Genomic DNA, 22,620 nt, shown 5'->3' with positions numbered 1-22,620 from the left:
AAGGTGCCACATTCCTCTATAGAATCTTCTGGCCTGGTCACCATACGAGCAGCTCTCACCAACTGTCCTTTAACGACAGATCTCTTTTGATGTTCAGGGTGCGAGCTGCTGTAATGTAGGAAGCAGTTAGAATATGTTTCCTTTCTATGTATTGTGGCTATGTATCACTCAGTAACCTCATCTTTGACTAAATGGACATCTAAATAGTCCATATAATTTGGGTTGATATTCCAAGTAAAGTGAAAAAAACTAGTCATGCTGTTACTATATCTTAAAAATTCTTCGAGGGACTCTTCTGAACCTTTCCAAATCAAACTGATGTCATCCTGGAACCTATAATATGTTCTAATATAATTACTAAACTTGGTGTTAAAAATATAATGTCTCTCCCAAAGGGCCATGACGATGTTTGCATATGCTTCCCCACAAGGGGACCCCCATGGCAATCCCTCTTTTCTGCAGATAATACTTATTGTTGAAAGAAAAATTATTACCGAGAACCAAAGCTAACAATTCCATAACAAGGTTGATTTTCTCATGGGAAATTCCCCATTCCAGTAACATCTCATTTACCCATTCTAGTCCTATTAGTTGAGGAATAACTGTGTACAAATCACACATATCAATAGTTACGTCTTTCTGGTCATATTCGATTCCATTCATAAATTCTAAAAAGGACCATGGCTCTCTACAAATCTGACTCTCATTTTTTAACACTTTTTTAAATTCATAGTATAACTATTTGGCACACGCTGATGTTATGGAGTCCCTTCCATCCACAAGTGGCAGCATGGGGGGATTGTCAATACTTTTGTGGATCTTAGGGATTCCAAAGAAAAGTGGAACTCTTGGTATCGTGATATTTAAATAATTACATAAATTAAGATCTATCCTTTTCTCCAAGAAAATGTCATTCAACTGGGTGGTAATTCTTCTGTATACCTCCTCGTAAGTATCAGTATTTAAAATATCATTCATTTTGCTACTATAAATCTGTACACTCATAACAACAGCCCCTCCTCCTTTGTCCAGTTTCATATTCTGACTTTCTCTGCCTGTAATAGTTTTAGGGAGTCTTGTTCTTGTCTACTTAGGTTCCCATCATTACCTCTCACTTCTCTTCTATAGATATACAGATTTTTCAAATTCATTTGGCAATTTTTTTTTCATAAGTAACTAACCGGGGATGGAGGGGTGGGATGTAAGTGGAATTGATACTATACCTATTGTTCCCATTGTTGTACATATTATCCTGGTGTAATAACAAAAAAATTAAATTTTCTTAATTACAATTTAAAATCTATAACAGTGTTAGTGAAATTAGACAACTTGCTGGGACCAAATGTCATACCTTTGGCTAATAGGTTAGTCACATTATTATCAATGTATATTTCAGAAAAATTATACACTTTAAAGTATTTTTCTTCATTTAAAATTATTGTACATTTGTTAGTCACAATGTTTCCTTCCCCACCCAGGACATCATCATGCTGTTGGATCGTTACCCCAAGTTCATAAGTCTCATTAATGGCCGAAGCCAATGGCTCATTGTGAAAAAGCAAGTTCATGTTCTACAGTTCTTGTTCTTGAATCTCACTCCATGAAACCACGCTCCTTGAAACCCCACCTGCTGTTGTTACCTGTCAAAATTATTCCTGTTTCTAATTCTTTCAGACCTCCTCAATTTGGGGTATTCCTTATTGTAAGCAAAAACTGCTTGTTCTTCTCTATTCATATTATTATTGATAGCCCCATTATGTGCATCATAACTACTTGGTGCACCATTTCTATTGTTACTCCTGTTTCTATATTGGGAGCCGGGAGGTTTCGGGTATGCAGAGCCATTGGCATAGTCATTTAAATCTCTAGTGATTTTGTTCATTTTCCCAGCTTTTAACTTTTCTAAATGTTGGTCAATACTATTATAAATACGCAAATGTTCATATTCATACTTCCGTAATGGAATTCGATTTCTTTCCTTTCTCTCCTTTACTACCCTATGTTCTTGTGGTAGAACTTTATCAGTTATTAATTTAGCTGCACAATAATATATCCTGTTTACTTCTGTTATATCACATGAATCTCTATGGACAGTCCTAATTACTGTGTTCATTTGTTTTATCAAACTTCTGACTTTTTGGATTTTATTAACCTTCTGCAGTCTATTTCTTTCATTGATCTTAATATGTCTATCTAGCTCTATTAAGTCAAGCAACTTCTTCTAGACTGAGGGCACATTTTTTTGTTTTCCATTTCCTGCGGGCATTTGATAGAAAGTTCTATTACATCTTCCTGTGGCACACACACTTCAATTTCATCTTGTGCCATCCGTTGCTCTGTCATACGAGAACTCACTGGCCTATCACTCCTCAACATTAACTGCGTCCGAGTTTCCAGTTTCTTGTTCCTTCCCTTGCTGTCCGGCTTCAAGTGGATGTTTATACTGGAATATACTATTCCTAAGTCAAAGTACGATTAAAGTTCATGAAATTAGTATTGTTTCAATCTTTGATGTCAGCCAAAAGTGCTCTTCACAGCACCCGCAATCTGTTTCCTCAAAATGGGAAAAAAAAATGTTGGCGCTCTGTAAAGCAGCGGCTACTTCAGCTCATAAAGGAAATGTGCAATGTTTGTCCTATTCTATGTCTAAATTAAGATAAAAAAGTAAATCAGGGACAACTGCTAACATTAAGCTAATTTATAGTAGAGAGACTATTCTGGAAATTTGATCCTCAGGCCTGCTGTGTAACAGGTTTGATGAGCTGCTCTCTGTGGGGCCTATGAGGCCTACAGCACTTCTCAAGTTACAAGAGCTGGGAATCTTACTCAAACATGGAACAAAATGCATGGTATGTACATAATCAACATTAGTGGATCATGGTAAGAGAAAAAAACGCAAGAGATGTGAGAGAACACGCAAAAGAGGATCTAGGGCTGGAATCACTGTAAGGTTAAAAGCAAATCTCTACAGGCCTGCACTCCCCATCCATTCTGCTGGCAAATGTTTGATCACTGGAAAACAATATGGACTACTTAAGGTTGGAATTGTCTCTACCTGTGGTGGTGGTGCTGTGGTAGTGTTGTCAGCATGTAAAAATCTACTGCCAATCCTTAGCGGACCGGAGTTCTGCTGTGGCGACCCCTAACCAGGAAAAGCCAAAAGACACAATAAGACTGGAATTGTCTACTCAGAACAAGGTGAGGAAATACTGTGTGCTTATTTTTACTGAAACTTGGCTAAACTCTAATATTAATGACAGTGCAGTCCATGTGGAGGGGCTATCACTTTTTTAAGCAGACAGAATACATTCTCTCAGTGGTAAGTCCAGAGGGGGAGGGGTCTGCATATACATCAATAACAACTGGTGTACCAGATGTGAGATAGTATCCTCGCACTGCTCAGATAATCTTTTTTGTCATTGAAATGCAGACCCTTTTATTTACCCAGGGAATTTAGCCACATCTGCATCACAGCTGTCTACAGTCCTCCCAGTCCTAATCCAAATGAGGCAATGACCACATTATACCAGGCTACAACTGAACTACAAAACAGGAATCCAGACTGTGTTCATGTGACAGGTGACTTTAATCAGGTCAACTTGAAAACAGTTCTGCCTCACTATTTCCAATATGTGGACTTTGCAACAAGGGGTGAGAACACACTGGATAAGGTATACAGCAATGTTAAGCATGCATTTAAGGCAGTGCCTCACTCACACCTGGGAAACTCTGACCACCTCTCCATATTGTTACTACCAGCATATAAACTATTGCTACCAAGAGGGAGACCAACAGTTAAACAAGTAAGAGTATGGCCAGAGGGTGCAGTCTCAGCACTCCAGGACTGTTTTGAGAGCACACACTGGAGCATATTCAAGGAGGCAGCTACTGAGAACCAGTGTATCAACCTGGAGGATTACATCCAGGTAGTGATGGACTAAATCTCAAAATGTGTGGATGATGTAACAGTCACCAAAACCATCATCACACGAGCCAACCAGAAACCCTGGTTGACCAGAGAGGTGTACGAACTACTGAAAGCAAGGAATGCAGCCTTCAGGTCTGGAGACAGGGAAGCTCTCAGAACAGCCAGAACAAATCTAAACAAGGGAGTGAGGAAAGCAAAAATGCACCTATGGCAGAAAGATCCAGAGCTACTTCTCTGACCAAAAAGACCTCAGGCGCCTATGGCAGGGTATCCAGTTCATAACTGACTACAGACCCCTGTCCCTGTCTTCACAATGTGAGGACAACAAGGAATTCCTAAATAAGCTGAATGTCTACTTCAGCAGATTTGAGGAAGGGAACAGAAGAGCAGCAAAGAAAATGCCCATCGGCTATAATGAGAAGATGCACACCCTCAACCTAGCTGATGTCCAGAGGGCACTGTGCAGAGTTAAACCGAGAAAAACAGCTGGGCCTGACAACATCCTAGGGTGTGTGCTCAGGGACTGTGCAGTGCAACTAATAAATGTCCTCACAAATATTTTCAATAACTCTTTGAGTCAGCAAATAGTTCTGAAATGCTTCAAGGATACAACAATCATTCCATTACCAAAGAAGTCTCCACCATCTTGCCTAAATGACTACTGCCCTGTAGCCCTCACCTCCATAGTGATGAAGTGTTTTGAAAGGCTGGTCAAGGATGCCATAACATCTGGGATGCCTGCTGATCTTGATCCTCTGCAGTTTGCTTACTGAGCAAACCGCTCTACAGCAGATGCCATCTCTCTAGCACTCCATCTATTGCTGGAACACCTTCAGAATAAAAACACCTTCGTGAGGGTACTATTAATTGACTTCAGCTCTGCTTTTAAAACAGTCATCCCACTCCATCTGGTAATGAAGCTACTCCAACTGGGTGTCAACATTCCACTTTGTAACTGGATTCTTGACTTTCTCACAGACAGACCTCAGAAAGTGTGCGTAGGAAATAACTCCTCAGATAGCATCACTCAACACTGGAGTTCCACAAGGATGTGTACTAAGTCCCTTGCTGTTCACCCTGTTAACACATGATTGTACAGCCAGGTACAATACAAAACACATTATCACGTTTGCTGATGACACAACAGTGGTGGGCCTCATCAGTAATGACAATGAAACAGCATATAGAGATGAGGTGGAACAACTCATTACCTAGTGTGGAAATAACAACTTAGCACTAAATGTGAACAAGTCAAAAGAGATAATTGTGGACTACAGGAAGGAACATTCTCCCCTCACCATCAATGGGGAAACAGTTGAAAGAATGAGAAGCATGAAGTTTATGGGAGTGCACATCGACAAGGACTTGTCTTGGAACACAATTACAAATGCCATAGTCAAGAAAGCACACCAGAGGCTGCACTTTTTATTTAGGCTGAGGAGAGCGAATCTCCCATTGGCAGTTCTCACTACCTTCTACAGAGGTACGATAGATAGCATCCTGACGAACAACCTTGTAGTATGGTATGGAAGCTGCTCTACCTCTGAGCGCAAATCCCTCCAGAGAGTGGTGAAGGCAGCCGAGAGGATCATTAAGACCACCTTACCACCCATCCATGACTTGAACTTATCCAGACGTCTCAGTAGTTTAGAGGAATAATTAAAGACTGCACTCACCCTGCTTAGAGACTGTTCCTGCATCGATCATCCGGAAAGCGCTTCCGAAGCATACGTTGCTGAACTATAAGATTCAGGAACAGCTTCTTCCTTAATGTCATCAGGCTTCTGAACTCTAATAACCACTACACTCCATGATGTCCAACTGGGTCAGTAGGAACTGTCTCAATTTGTGTAAGAACCTGGTTACCAGTCTCACCTAATACTTAGTGCAATATACACCATGACTGTAACTTATAGGCCATCTAGGACAGTAGCAATGCAGTAAAATATCTCTTCTTCCAGTGCAATACATGCAAATCGATAAATTAACCATAGTGCAACATTCTAACAATACTCTAAAGTTCACAATGCAATACTCACTGTCTCTTTCTGTGCAAGGATCAATGCAATGTCTTAACCAAGTACCTGTGCAATACAAAAGTCTCATGCAAGTAAGTGTTCAGTTCAAAAAGTGTTAAAATGTGTTTCTAATTATGTGCAATATTAGTCTGTCTACCTGCATGTCTGTGATGTAATAGCCAGGTGTTACATGTGTAAATGCCTGTGAAAATAGTCTATATGTTGTCTGCACATTGAGTCTGGAGATATGGAATTTCGTTCAGTTTTTGCACTTGTGTGATTTCTGAATGACAATAAAGTTTATTTTGACTTGACTTTGATGTATTTGAAAGGGTTATATACTACAGCATAATGTCTCCTCTTCAGTTAATATGGCTGAAACAGAGGATTATGATCAGGTTGCTGATCACAGCAAATTTGTGATATGCTCAAGAAACAGATTCCAAGAAATTCAGCTCAATGGCGAAGCTCAACAGGTGAATCTTGGAATCCATTCTGAGAACCTTCAATACAGCATAGTTAAGACTGGTAAATAAATCATTCCTTTTTGCAATATGTTGTAAGTTTTAGCTGCCCTGGTGTACTGCAAGTAAAAAAAAAATGTAGGGATGCAAAATGTTTGACAGGCTGTCATACAAGTTGTAGTGACATATATATGGCAACTGTACTGTGGGTCCTGCAGAGTCAAACTAGATAATTAAAACCTTGTCATGCACTTTTGAGATGTAAAAAAGGTGCATAACATGCAGGATTGTGAATGAGCTCCAGTCATGACTAACTTAAAGTACATGGAGTATCTCAATTATGCTCCAAAATCAGGATAAAGATAAACTTGTTCAGAGTGTCTCTATTGAGAGATCCAATCTTAATACTGCTTAAGATCAGGTCTAATACTAATGACTATCAGCAGACAGTGCTGGACAGCAAAGAACAGCAGCAGATATTAGATGTTTTGCTCTGCCACATTTACAGACAAAAAGCCTGACATAATGAAGTACCTAACAGCTTTAATGAAATATCTAACAGCTTTTAAAACCATTAGTTCTACAGAGGGGAATTTTGTTTCTGCTTCCTGTCTGCTTGACAGCACTAAGTAATTTAGCAGCTTTCAAAAGGCATGAAACTCAGTAAACACTTCAGGCTCTTACTCTTTTTTTCCTGACTGGTTGTGCATGAAACAGACAAAGGTCTCCGATCATAATCAGCTTTATTTGTTGTCACCATGGATAGCAAGATTCAACTCTCGAGTTTCATTCCTGAGATGAAGGCAAGATTCGATTCTCGTTTCATTCCTGAGATGAATTTCTTGGCATCCATGACTCAAACGCATATTAAGCTGGTGTATGATTGGAAACATAGTCATAATTCATGTTATGGTTGTGACATGGATATCAAGAAATTCACCTTAAGAGTGGAGCAAAGCGAAGCTGAAAAGACGTATCTTAACATGCATAATGACAACATAAAACAAGTCAGTTGCAATCACAGAGACCTGATCATAACACTTTACAGTACACAGAGCTTCAGCTATTCTGGTATATTATCAGTTACAGAAAAAAAAAGTGTTGAAGCGTGAACTGGTTTATGATACTGAAAGCTGCAACACTCTAGCCACTATTGAACAGATGGCTAACAGCTTTAAAAATTGTGAGATGTTTCACCCTGCCACATTTTTATTTCTGTGATAACACAAAATGTACAGCTTTTAAAGTTGTTATAACACTACAATATTATTCTGTAGAGATTGACATGCATGCTGCAGTGAGAGACCAATCACAATGGCTTAAAAGGTTGTTATGCACCTCTGAAAGCTGTTATGATTGGAACCCAAGATCTAAATCTAAGTAGTAACACAATGAACATCAAAATTCCAGCGAAAAGTACATCACTTCTGAAAACTCTCTCCATCTTGTTTCAGACTAGTTATCCATAGGGTTGCAGTTTGTTATGAAACCATGAGATATGGTTTAACCGCTGTGCTAGTTCCATACAGCTAAATGCAATGTACAGATGTCACTGAGAAACAGTTTTCCTTTCTGGCTTCTCCTTTAGCAAAATAATTTAACTTTAGCTTAGATGAACATAGTGTAGCAAACCATCCTCATCTCATCTTATTTTTTCATTCTGATAAACACTTTTCATAATGCATAGCCTATTGAGCTTTTTCAGAAGTCTACAGATGATTTTATATTCTACTTTCTGTGATAAAACTGCAAAGTAAGTTACTGACGAAACTTATTCAAACATATTTTAAGTACATTGTGAAGAGTATATTCAAAGTTGACATACATCAATGTTTCTCTTCTCTACAGAGAGTGTTGCAATCATGGTTGTCATACAGTTGCCTCCTAAGCTGTCTCTCAACACTGAAGTCATCATTGAGTTTCTGTAGGGTATGTGAGATCGATTTTTCTCCCCAAGGGCTATAATTACCTGGAGCAAATGAAAATCATAATCAATACATTACAGATAAAAGGCAGTATTTTCAAGCATTACGCTTTTTACTAAACAACCCTCATTTTAATTTTTCAAATTGTTCGCCCATATTTTTTTTAATCAGAACACAAATAAACATTTAAAATCACATACTTCCTAGAAAGGAAGAATGTTTGGTTTCATTTAATGAAATATGAGAACAAATGCAATTAACAAACCAACCAGCTAAATAATCCAGTACATTGTATATAACTATGCAACTTGATTCTGAATGGGCATGCAAATAATTTTGTCACATGCCAGTCTGTATCGGACAACCCTAGTTTTTTGGCATGAAGTTCTACCTGCTGCCTCAGCTATGTACAGGGTACTAAATGTCCAGGCTTTCCCTGCAAGTCTGCCTGAATCCCTACACTAAATTCACATTTCAAATCATAATTAAAAACCCATGACATTTTCAAGAACATTTCTACATCCTGTTTTTTCCTTCCTATTGACTTGGCTCTTCTGACTGGCTGTACAACTGACTGGGGAAATGCTGTGAGGTTCATCTATATCTTACCATTCAATCATTCTCAGATTACTGGCTTAACCTGATCCCCTCACTGTTTACTGGTTGCAGTCATTATCAGCATGTAGGAGTGGACATTTTTTTTAATAAAATGAAATGATAAATGCAGGAAGACTGGTAGATGGGTGCTTCATTGACAAAAATTAAGCAAACCATATCCACTTTTATTCACAGTTGAAATTGCAGTGTAGATACACACTGAATGACATGACAGAAGGCATCATTCCTCTACACTGAACAAATACTTTAACAGGATGCAGTAATATGTCAAGGCACATACACTGTCTATACTACAAGAATGTTTTGGGGGTGAATGCTCATGAAAATGTATGTTGTAACAAAAATTTATATCATTAGTCTACATAAAGTACAGCATTCAGAGCTGGCTATAGAAGCAGGCATGCAAGGTACAAGTGGAATGTGCTGCATGCTGTAGTCATGACTTACGTATGTGCAGCATTATGTGCAGCATATTAGGAAGAACCATGAGGTAGCTACATTACAGGAAGCACTTAGTGCAGGAAAAGGCTGAAGGGTGTTTGTCCTCCTACAGTGCAGTAGTGTCTTCCTTAATGTGTTTCAAACATTATGTTTTACTGACTCAATGAACACATGTATCCATCTGTACAAATGTCATTTATAAAGGAACAAACAAAAGTTATGTACTCACTATAACACTCCATCTGTGTTGTCCATTTCCATTCTTCCTAAACAATTGGATCTGGATCCAACTTGGCCTCTTTTTACAGCTCTTGGAAACTGGAAACTCTCAAACTCCTCCCTTACCCATAATGCTCTAGTCCCCTAACATACCTCAGAGCTTGTTTGCTGGCCTTATAACTTCATTGAACATAGAAACAACATTAGGATGTTTCCTGGAAATTAAAGCATTTTGGGGGTCCGAATGGAGAGATGATAAATCAGCTAGCAAAGGAGAGTAGTATTGCTGGAACTAAATTCATCCTCAAGTCTTAGTGAGTACCTTTACAAGGTGGACCCTGCTTTTCACAAAATCTCACCACGACAGCACTGATATATAGACTGTATTATAGCATATATCATGGACAGAAGTAGGATAAAAAATAAAAAAGATAGCTAGGTGCACAAGACCCAGGATAAAAACGTGCCCAGTCCTGGTATACTGGTGCCATGAATGGAAAAAATGACAGTGTCGAATCCTTAAGACATGAAAACATTCCTACAATGCGGCTAGGCTAGGCCCAGGAAGAGGATGCGCCCCCCCCCCCCCAGTTGCAAAAGGAAATAGTAGTCAACAAAAAAAAAAAAATCACAAAACTTGATAAAAAGAGTCATAAAGACAAGGGAGTGGACTATTGAGGATAAGAAAGAAATTATGTATTGTTACTATTATGTAAGAAGCCCAGAATTTCTAGACAGAAGATATACAAAAAGATTAAGAGAGAACTTAGAGGAAAGAAAATGCTTGCAAAGAAAAACTGTCAGAAGCTTCAAATAAAAATTTGTGTTCATTAATATAGCAGATTTATGAAAAACATTATACAGACCAAGAAACCTTGGGCCATTTAGAAAAAGGAGCAATTGAGAAAGTAAGAAAATATACAGAACAAAATTTAGAAATTGTTGAAAGGTATAAAAAAGAAATATGGACATGGGAAAGAATGAGAGATGTGATGTGGTGCAATATTTATGCAAAGGAGAAAGCTAAATTAGTCAATACAAAAAAACAAAATGTAATGTCCACAACTGTGGCAGGTTAGCGATAAGGTTCCAAAAAAATGCTGAAAATAATCTTGAACAAAGGTAAACCACAGCGTTAACAGGAACTAATCACCATATGAAAAAATCCAAAGGAATATGATGTAAAAACTCCAGCTTTAATCCAAAGTAGACAGAAAAACAGACAGGATGAGCGCTTTCGCTATGTAGCTTCTTCAGATCCAATACATACTCAATAAAAGTCTCTGTAATATATACTTCACTAAGTACACTAATTAAGTACTTAAGCAATCTACTAATTATAGCATTTAAAGAGACATGGCTTAAAATCAACAAATATATATATACTAGTTCAAGCATTCATAAACATATAAAAACATTGCTTAGAACATACTTAGTAAAATGTGCTAAATAAAAATACATAGTAAAAATATATAAAAAAACTCATGTTATTTAATATTTCTCCTTTGTCTCAGTTTTGGTTTAATTGAAGCTCTTTCATTCAGCCCATGGCCTTTGTCAGCTTTTAACAAAATAATCCATTCTGTTTCTTTTGCTTCAGTATAGGTTTTTATATCACCTCCCCTTGGATTAGGGACTATTACTTCCAATACTTTGAATAAAAATGTGTGCTCAGAATCATGAGTTATAAAGTGCTTAGCCAGTGCATTATGTAGGGTGCCCTTTTTCATATGCTACACATGCTCCCTCATTCTATCTCTCAGTGGGCGATTAGTTTTGCCTACGTAGAATGAGGAACATGATTGACAGATAGCTAAATATACGACATGTGATGTCATACAATCAGCTTGGGCATATATATTAAATGTTATTTGCAAATCAGGATGAAAGAAATGCATTGTACTGTCAATAAGTGAACAAAAATTACAGTTGCCACATGGCTTAGTGTAACCTTCATGTTTATCTTTACAGCTAGACGTAGGATAACAAAGCTTTCTTTTTAAATTACTCTTATTTCTATATAGAAATTTGGGTTCATCCTCAACAATCTGCTTGAGATCATTATCTACATGTAGAATGTCCCAGTATTTACCAATCACTTCCCTAAGCTCTGAATGATCAGAAGAGTAATATGTAGAAAATTTAACATGTTCTTTATGCTTTATACTTCTATCAAAATTATCATTAAAGTTTCTAGGCCCAAAATAAGGTTCTGCCTTTGAGGAACGTAGTTGGTATGCATCATTTAATTCTAGATTAATTTCAGTAGTATTATATCCTCTGTCAGTTAATCTACCTTTAAGACCCATTAATTCACTTTCAAAGCCTTCGTCTAACGGGTTCAACCTAGAGGCTCTAATAGCTTGGCCTCTCATAATATTTTTGAAAACATAATGCGGATGCATACTAGATCTATAAAGAAGGGTATTAGTATAGCATGACTTCCGATGTACCCCAGTATTAATGAGATTGTTATCTAGCCTCTCAATGTACAAATCTAAAAACTCAATTTTATACAAAGAATAGTGCATAGTAAATTCAAGATATGATGTAAGATCATTCATAGTAGTATACATACATTGAAGTTCATCCAAAGAACCTTTCCAAAGCAAAAATAAATAGTCTACAAAACGTCGATAGAATATCACATGTTGTTTAAACATATCATTACAGAATAGGACATGTTCTTCCCAATATGCAAGAAAAGTACAGTTTTGTACCTACCATAAATGTAGATGTCCGATAGATATGCAACTGCAGTCATAACATATGGGTTGTCCTGCCTCAGGCAGCCCTCGGTCGGCCAGATTCCAAAGTCTGGGTCCGACGTCGGCTGATGTCGCATTTCTCTCCGACGTCAGAGCGGCTGGAGTACAAAAGCATCAGCCGACGCCATTTTCTTCAGTGTTTCTTGCCCCAGATGCCAGGTGCCCTCCAAGGAAGGCTGTAATCAAATTGGAAGACAAAAACAGGATTCCAGACAAATAAGTAAGCAATAAACAGATACACCATGACAGATATCCCCAGCTAAGAGAAACAGGGATAGGAGTGGACCCAACGCATAGAGGAGTATGGAGGGAGGGAAAATCCGACTGCAGTTGCATATCTATCGGACATCGACATTTATGGTAGGTACAAAACTGTACTATGTCCTTCAAGAATGCAACTGCAGTCATAACATATGGGTAGAATACCATAGCTTAGCTGGGGGAGGAGGAATGCTCTGGGAAAGAGATGGCGTGGCAATCAAACCCTGCAGGACTGCCGAAGCAAAGCCTGCTCTGGATCTGGAGTATAGAGGGAGATTGTAGTGTTTGGAGAATGTATGCACGGAGCTCCATGTAGCAGCTTCTAGAATGTCCTTTGTAGGCACCCCTCTTAAGAATGCTGTAGAGGTGGCTGTAGCTCTGGTGGAATGTGGTCTGACATTGGCTGGAACAATCTTCCCATGAAAGGAATAACAAAATCTGATGCAATGTCCAATCCATTTTGAAATAGTCTGTTTTGACATTGCTTTTCCTTGTATTGCAGGGGCGTAAGCTACAAAAAGTTGATCAGACTTCCTACTGGTCTTGGTTCTGTCCAGGTAGTAGCGAAGTTGTCTGTGAATGTCCAAGGTATGTAACAGTCTTTCCCCTTTGTTCTCAGGATTGGGGAAGAATGCAGGCAGATGAATAGCTTGATTTAAAGAAACCCTAGATACCACCTTTGGCATAAAAGTAGGGTTGGTTCTTAAGGAGACACTGTCTCTGTGAAAGATTATGAACGGTGGTATTGCCATTAGGGCCTGTAGTTCTGACACCCTTCTTGCTGAGGTAATTGCCAACAGGAAAGCTGTCTTCCATGAGAGAAATTGTAAGTCGACTGAAGCTGCTGGCTCAAACGGAGGTAGAGTCAGTTTTTCTAGGACAAAGTTGAGGTCCCAGGCTGGCACTGGAGCCTTTCTTGGTGGCTTAATGTTCTTGATTCCCCTGAGGAATTGCCTTAGCAAAGGATGTGAAAACACAGACGGATCAGTGTTATATCTAGCTGAAATAGCTGAAGCATGTATCTTTATGGAAGAATATGAGAGTCCATTCTGTAGCATATCTGCCAAATATTCCAGGATGAGTGGGATGTTCAATAATGATGCATCATGTCCCTTGCTGGTATTCCAAATGCTGAATCTCTTCCATTTTGCTACCTTTCTGGTGGATGGTCTTCGAGCTTCTGTTAATATCCGCTGAACTTCCTTGGAGAGAGATAGATTGAGGTTATTCATGGGATCTCCCAGGCTGTTAGCTGCAGTGTCTGAAGGTTTGGATGCACTGTTTTGAAGTTGTGTTGAGTCAAAAGTAGGGGCCATTGGGGAAGGGCCCACCTCTTGGTGTGACATATGCTCCGTAGTAGTGGGTACCAGTGTTGTCTTGGCCAGTCTGGAGCTATTAGGATCCCCTTGGGTCTCTCTGCTTTGATCTTTAGTAATACTGTGGTCATCAGTGGCAGAGGTGGGAATGCATAGATTTTTAGGAAGTTCCAGTTGAATGAAAGGGCATCTATTTTCCAAGCTTGTGGATGGTATGTCCTTGAACAGAATTTTTGTAGATGACGGTTGAGGTGAGAGGCAAATAGGTCTACTTCTGGCCTGCCCCATGTCGAGGTGAGTTGTGTGAAGATCTTCGGATGTAATCTCCACTCGTGTGGATCTGTGAAATTCCTGCTTAGGCTGTCCGCCAGCACATTGTCTTTGCCTGGAACAAACTGGGATTGTAACTGTATGTTTAGGCTCAGTGATTTTTCCCAAAGATTCATTGTCAGTCTGCAAAGGGGGTAAGAATGGGTGCCTTGCTTGTTTATATACCACATCACAGTGGTGTTGTCTGTCCGTATCAGTAAATGGCCTTGCTGAAGTTGTTGTCGAAAGGCCTCGATGGCATGCATTACTGCCAGCATTTCCTTTTGGTTTATATGCAGATGTGTTTCCTTTGGAGACCATTGTCCTTGTATACATCTGCCTTCCATGTGCGCCCCCATCCAAGGTCTGAGGCGTCTGTGGTCATGGTCTGTGTTATCTGAGGTTTTTTGAATGACATACCTGTGTTTGCCTGGCTTACGAAGCCCACCATAGGAATTCCTTTTGTAGGCATGGAATGAGCGGTATGGTTGTCTCTAAGTTGTTGCTGTGCTGAGACCATAGGCTTTTTAGGTACCATTGAAGCTTTCTCATGTGTAGTCTTGCTAATGGAACCAGGAGAATGCAGGATGCCATGTAACCCAGGGCCTGTAGGAATCTCCTTGCAGTCATCTGGGTGAGTTTTGCCAAACCTTTGAAATAATGAGTTAACTTCTCTTGCTTGTCTTCTGTCAGGTAAGCCATTTGAGAGGCTGTGTCTAGATTGGCTCCTAAGAAGGTTATTTGCTGGGATGGTTGAAGTCTTGACTTTTGGAAGTTGACTGTGTATCCCAGAGCCTGAAGTAATCGTATGACATAGTTCAAGTTTTTTGTCAACATCAATTTGTCATCCGCTTGTATGAGGCAGTTGTCCAGGTACGGGCAAATTTGGATCCCCTGGAGCCTGCAATGAGCAATTACTGAAGCCAGGCATTTTGTGAATACTCTGGGTGCAGTAGATAAGCCAAATGGCAATGCTGAGAATTGATAATGCTCTGGCCCTGTAAGAAATCTGAGGTATCTTCTGCAACTGTGTCTGATAGGGACATGCAGGTATGCCTCCTTGAGGTCCAGAGTAATCAGCCAAGACCCCTTGCCCAGCATGGGAAGGAGTTGCTGTAGAGTCAGCATTTTGAACCTTGGTACTATGAGAAAGGTGGTTAATGCGGACAGATCCAGTATTGGTCTCCATTGAGTTTCTTTTCTTGGAACAAGGAACAGTCTGAGTAAAACCCCTGGCCTTGTTCTTGTTGTGGAACTCCTTCTATTGCTTTTATCCGAGCCAGCAGAGAAATTTGCTTGATAGCTTCTGCCCACTGGTTTTGTGGTAGGTTTGGCATGCCTTGTTTTCTTGGTAAGGTATGAAAATGGAACCTGTGACCTTGGTCTATAATGTCCAAAATCCATTTGTCCTTTGTCAATCTGTGCCAATTGTCTGAAAACAGAGATAATTTTCCACCCAAGGGAGCTTCTATTTGCTCCTTGGTAGGCGGACGTAGAGGAAAGTCATTGAGATTGTGCCTGTGGGGCAGGGGAGACCCCTGTGTCACTTCTTTGGTTTGCTGGCTGCCATTGCCGTCCCCTGTAAGGACCTCTGTATTGTCCTCTTCCTCGGCCACGCCTGTTTTTACCCCTTTGAAATTTTTCAGGATTAGGAAAGGACCAGTTTTTTGAAGGCCAATTCCTACTGAATCTGGGGGGCTGAACCTGGAGGAAATCTTTAACCGTCTGAACTGATTTTGCTTTTTCCTCAATGGACTTTAACGCATCTTTAGCAGTAGTACCAAAAAGCTTGTTCTTTTCCAAGGGTGCATCCAGAAGTTTTGCCTTAACATGATCTGGTAGAGGTTGTTCTTTTAACCATGCATGTCTACAAATGACTGCCCCTGTCATAGCTGCCCTACATGAAGCTTCCAGTGCATCATATCCACACTGCAGGAAGTGATTGCTGACTTGCTGAGAGTTATGTACAGCTTCCTGCAAAGACTTCCTGTCTAAAGGATCAGGAGAGGCCAATGTTTTCTGTAAATCATCTAACAGGTAATCCTGATATTGTAACATATGAAAGAGGCAATTCAAAGCTCTCATAGATAAAGTAGTGGAGGTGTAGACCTTTTTCCCCCATCTCTCTAATGTCCTAGCTTCCCTGTTGGAAGGCAAGGGATTTTTAGAGGTGGAAGCTGAAACACCTTTAGGTCCCTGAGAAATAGTTTCTAAATCAACAGTATGGGCCCTGAATAAATGGGAATGTGTTTCTGGGACCCTGTAATATCTGTCTGGCTTGGCTGGAGCAGGAGGAAGAGAATCAGGGGTAACACTGGAGTCAGAATATAAATCATCCAAAACATCAAGCACAGGAGGAATAGCTAAGGGCCTGTGCTGGGGCTTTTTAAGGAAAGTTCGAAGGCGCTTCCTGGAATCAGAATATTCCTGGCCTTGCCACTTGAAATGTTCCCTCATGGTATGCAGAACTTCCCCAAAAGAAATATCCTCAGGAGGGGAGGCCGAGGGGATGGAATCTTCTGCATCCGAGTCCTCATAGGTCTGGAAGAGCTCTTCCTGGCCATCGGAGTGGTCCTCAGAATCTTCATCTGAAGGGATAGGGTCAGAGGGTTCAACCCGGGGCCTCTTATCAGAAGGAGGCTGGGATCCTCTCTCAGGATGGGCCTGTGAACCTCTAATCATGGAAATTAAGTCTGCGGCCATAGTCATGATTTGTGTCTCTGGAGTAGGCTGAGGTAAGGCTTTGGCAGTAAGGTGCTTGGTCTTGCTGGCTGCCTTAGCCCGAGTGTAGGCCTTAATAGACATGGCCATAGGAGGCCTGGCAGCTCCACGTGCAGGAGTGACCTTATCTACAGCAATGGTCTCGGGCATTTCCTCGGTTTCAGTATCCGGAGGAAAATCTATAACTGGCGTCGGAGTGGTATCCGGTATCGGAGTCGTCGGTAATGCGGTGTCTTCGGTTCGGAGCAGTGGAATAACCGTCTCAGGGGGAACCGGAGCACTCGCGGTAGGTTTTGGCGTGGAGTCTGTGGTAGATGCGGGCCGAGGATGTCGGTCCCGGTCTTTTCGTTTCTTGGGAGTTTGCGATGTCGGAAGTTCCGACGGCATTGTATAAGCAAATTTTTCGCCGAAAAAATCTTCAGCGAACTCCGCCCGGCGCCTGAGAGTGCGCTTATTGAAGCGAACACAGTCGACACAGGCCGAGACGTCGTGGTCTGGGCCAAGGCAAGGAAGACAGTAAGAGTGGAAATCCTTATGAGGTATTTGTTTACCACAAGAAAGACAATTGTTAACTTTTTCAGTAATTTCTGACATCGGCTGAGGCAAGAAAAGGTCCCCAATGGGGTACTTAGCTTTTTTGATGACTTCGGATTCGAAGAATACAGGAGCTGACCGACCGGCACTTGCGAACTGCTTCTGCTTCGGGCACCACACGGCAAGAAAGACTGAAGAAAATGGCGTCGGCTGTACTCCAGCCGCTCTGACGTCGGAGAGAAATGTGACATCAGCCGACGTCGGACCCAGACTTTGGAATCCGGCTGACCGAGGGCTGCCTGAGGCAGGACAACCCATATGTTATGACTGCAGTTGCATTCTTGAAGGACATCATGTTTGCGTAGCTATTGGCACAAGGTGTGCCCATAGCTACACCTTCTCTTTGCTTGTAGATGTTATTCATAAACATAAAGAAATTGTTCTCCAGTACTAACTCTAAAAAATGTACAATCAAATCAATGGATACAGCAGAATAGTCATTATGTTGCTTCAAATATTCTGTAATATAGCTTAATCCCAGTTCATTGGGAATTACAGTAAAAAGGGATTTGACATCAAAAGTGACGAAAATGTATTCCATTGTAATTGTAATGTCCTTTATACATTCATAAAAATCAATTAAAAATTGTTTAGAGTCTCTCAATACCATCATATTAGTATTCAATACAGACCTGAGATGTTTTTCAACATAAACAGAGAGATGTTCTGCTACCCAATTCCGACCTGAGACTATGGGTCTCATAGGAGGGTTGAGTGGGTCTTTATGTATTTTAGGTTGTCCATATATGACTGGTATGACTGGAGATGAAATAATAAGATAACCAAATAAATCTTTATTTATTAAATTACTCTTAAAGATGTCATTAATTGTCTCATGCACATATTTAATAGTATGTTGTACATTCTGCATAGAAGCAGATATGTAGAAATCATCATTTAACATATTTGTCATTTTCTCTATATAGTCGGACATGTTCATAACAACAATTTTACCCCCTTTATCCTTTTGAATATATAAAGGACATTACAATTACAATGGAATACATTTTCGTCACTTTTGATGTCAAATCCCTTTTTACTGTAATTCCCAATGAACTGGGATTAAGCTATATTACAGAATATTTGAAGCAACATAGTGACTATTCTGCTGTATCCATTGATTTGATTGTACATTTTTTAGAGTTAGTACTGGAGAACAATTTCTTTATGTTTATGAATAACATCTACAAGCAAAGAGAAGGCGTAGCTATGGGCACACCTTGTGCCAATAGCTACGCAAACATGTTTCTTGCATATTGGGAAGAACATGTCCTATTCTGTAATGATATGTTTAAACAACATGTGATATTCTATCGACGTTTTGTAGACGATTTATTTTTACTTTGGAAAGGTTCTTTGGATGAACTTCAATGTATGTATACTACTATGAATGATCTTACATCATATCTTGAATTTACTATGCACTATTCTTTGTATAAAATTGAGTTTTTAGATTTGTACATTGAGAGGCTAGATAACAATCTCATTAATACTGGGGTACATCGGAAGTCATGCTATACTAATACCCTTCTTTATAGATCTAGTATGCATCCGCATTATGTTTTCAAAAATATTATGAGAGGCCAAGCTATTAGAGCCTCTAGGTTGAACCCATTAGACGAAGGCTTTGAAAGTGAATTAATGGGTCTTAAAGGTAGATTAACTGACAGAGGATATAATACTACTGAAATTAATCTAGAATTAAATGATGCATACCAACTACGTTCCTCAAAGGCAGAACCTTATTTTGGGCCTAGAAACTTTAATGATAATTTTGATAGAAGTATAAAGCATAAAGAACATGTTAAATTTTCTACATATTACTCTTCTGATCATTCAGAGCTTAGGGAAGTGATTGGTAAATACTGGGACATTCTACATGTAGATAATGATCTCAAGCAGATTGTTGGGGATGAACCCAAATTTCTATATAGAAATAAGAGTAATTTAAAAAGAAAGCTTTGTTATCCTACGTCTAGCTGTAAAGATAAACATGAAGGTTACACTAAGCCATGTGGCAACTGTAATTTTTGTTCACTTATTGACAGTACAATGCATTTCTTTCATCCTGATTTGCAAATAACATTTAATATATATGCCCAAGCTGATTGTATGACATCACATGTCGTATATTTAGCTATCTGTCAATCATGTTCCTCATTCTACGTAGGCAAAACTAATCGCCCACTGAGAGACAGAATGAGGGAGCATGTGTATCATATGAAAAAGGGCACCCTACATAATGCACTGGCTAAGCACTTTATAACTCATGATTCTGAGCACACATTTTTATTCAAAGTATTGGAAGTAATAGTCCCTAATCCAAGGGGAGGTGATATAAAAACCTATACTGAAGCAAAAGAAACAGAATGAATTATTTTGTTAAAAGCTGACAAAGGCCATGGGCTGAATGAAAGAGCTTCAATTAAACCAAAACTGAGACAAAGGAGAAATATTAAATAACATGAGTTTTTTTATATATTTTTACTATGTATTTTTATTTAGCACATTTTACTAAGTATGTTCTAAGCAATGTTTTTATATGTTTATGAATGCTTGAACTAGTATATATATATTTGTTGATTTTAAGCCATGTCTCTTTAAATGCTATAATTAGTAGATTGCTTAAGTACTTAATTAGTGTACTTAGAGAAGTATATAATGCAGAGACTTTTATTGAGTATGTATTGGATCTGAAGAAGCTACACAGCGAAAGCGCTCATCCTGTCTGTTTTTCTGTCTACTTTGGATTAAAGCTGGAGTTTTTACATCATATTCCTTTGGATTTTTTCATATGGTGATTAGTTCCTGCTAACGCTGTGGTTTACCTTTGTTCAAGATTAATACAAAAAAACAGCCCCAAAGATATTCAAACAGAAATAAAGGCAAAGGCATCAAGATATGGAAAATTTCACAATACAAAAATAAGATAACAAAGAGAAAACATAGAACAGAAGATTAGTAAAGAAGAAGTTAAAAAAAAACAGAAGTTGAAGTTCTGTAATACCTACAAAGTGAATGATTTAGTATAGAAAGTCTAACATAGGTTATTTCACAGCATGGAACAGTGAGTCTCCTTAGTAATTAGAAAAAGGAGGAGCAGGAAACATCTGAAGAAGAAGTATGGCCTTGGGAAAGAAAAAGATTTAATATTTATGCAAAGGAGAAAGCAAAAGTAATCAATGCAATAAGAGCAGCACCAAAGATATTTGAAGTGAAATACAGGCAAAGGCATCCAGATATGGAACATTTTACAATACAAAAAAAGTTAAGAAAACAGAGGAAAAGTAGGGAAAAAGGATTAGTAAAGGAGAAGGTAAAGAAATAGATACTGAAGTTATGGATTACCTGCGATGTGGAGGATTTAGTGTAGAAAATCTAACTCTGATAACTTCAGAGCAATGGATCCCCCAAATTAAGAAGAAACCAGTGGAGCTGGAAAACATGATCAGTTGACATATGAACATACTTTGGATCCTTCCACAGGAAACCAGTACAAAAGTTCAGATAGAGTTGGACAGCAAGGGAAGGAACAGGAAACTGTGGTAACTCTGACGCAGTCAATGCTGTTGAGTGATAGGTCAGTTAGTTCCTATATGAAAGAGCAACGAATGACACAGGATGAAAATGAACCGAATATGGCACAAGGAGATGCTCTGGAACTTTCTATACAATTAAACAAAAACCTGGAATGGGTATAAGCTCTTATATAAGAAAACGGAATTGCCTTAGCCCTGTGGCTGAGCATTTTGTATCTGTTCATGGGGGTCTGAAATTAGTTTGTTTTATAGTGCGCTGGCACGTCCACTATTGGAGCATGGGAGAAGTTTTAAGGATGAATTAAATAAACTAGAGTGTAGAATGATTATACATTTTAGAATGCTTCATCCCAGGGGAATGAACATTGAGAGTAATTTAACTTTGTAAATCCACACAAGAATAGGTTTATAAAAAGTTTTAAATATATTAGTAAGACATTTGTATAAGATTCATATGGGACATGTTAAATAAAAATGTTTAGATAATTATTTTGAATTTTTTGAATATGTTTTTGAATGGATTCTATACGAAATTTGTATTATATAATTTATGGAATAATATCTGTATTTATTGTAAATACTTATGAATGATGGAAGAATTTTGAGTGAGATAAACTTACTTATAAGTCTACTATAAATATTTTTATTTATATTAAATACTTATACATGATGGAATAATTTTAGGTGAAACAAACTTACCTATGGCTTATATCTAATGTGTGGTTTGGGATGCAGGTTTCTTTAAATGTGTATATTAATTAAGTGATTGACAGCTTGATTAATTAGTTTCAAATGACACAGTGTATAAAACAGAGTGATTCGTGGTATTTAAACATTCCATTGAAGGTGAAAGGCCGAGGTTACCAAGAAAAGGAAGAGAGGTAGCTAAGGAGATAACTCTCATGATAACACATCTCAGAAGATACTCTCGGTCTTGCCAGGCTAGGGGGATGGAGGGTGGGAAGCAAGAAAGAAGGCGAGAAGAAGACAACTAACATGGAACGTTATGGTAAGTACATAACTTCTCAATGTTAAGTTGTCAATCTCGCCTTCATTCTTGCTGGATGGGACAGCGTCCCTAGCACCTTAGTCCTGGGTGGCTCAATGGAACAAACTCTTGAGTACAGTGGAACCAAAATCAGCCCGACTTCTAAAGGTCATGTCCAGCTTGTAATGAGAAATGAAGGTATGAGGAGAGGCCCATGTGGCCGCTGCACAAATGGAATCCATTGGCAATCTTGCCTGAAAGGCTATTGAAGAAGCTAATGCTCTGGTTGAATGAGCTCTGGGCTTAATAGGGAGCTCTTTATGCCTCAATTGGTAAATCAACATAACAGAGGTCAACCACCTGGACAAAGTTACTTTGGAAACTGGCAGGCCTTGCTTCCCTTCCGCGTAAGACAGGAAGAGCTGTTCTGATTTCCTCGTCTGCTTGGTTCTATCCAGGTAGAAGTGTAATTGATGGTGAATGTCCAGACAATGTAACTTTCATTCAGACT

At 39.1% G+C, this 22,620-nt stretch overlaps 1 protein-coding gene across 1 annotated transcript in view; it reads right to left on the bottom strand.

The window, feature by feature from the left end:
- The window catches only part of KIF6 (kinesin family member 6), a 4,303,753-nt gene that overhangs the window by 2,724,128 nt on the left and 1,557,005 nt on the right, over positions 1-22,620 (bottom strand). The window contains exon 8 of the mRNA XM_044084863.1: positions 8,236-8,379. Coding sequence (XP_043940798.1) covers positions 8,236-8,379 — 144 coding nt within the window. The remainder of the gene's footprint in view (positions 1-8,235; positions 8,380-22,620) is intronic.

The sequence above is a fragment of the Protopterus annectens genome, chromosome 1.part1 (assembly GCF_019279795.1).
Source record: "Protopterus annectens isolate FY-2018-M chromosome 1.part1, PAN1.0, whole genome shotgun sequence".
Lineage (NCBI taxonomy): Eukaryota > Metazoa > Chordata > Ceratodontiformes > Protopteridae > Protopterus > Protopterus annectens.
Note: the sequence above shows the minus strand (reverse complement) of the source record. Positions and strands in the feature narration are given on the sequence as shown.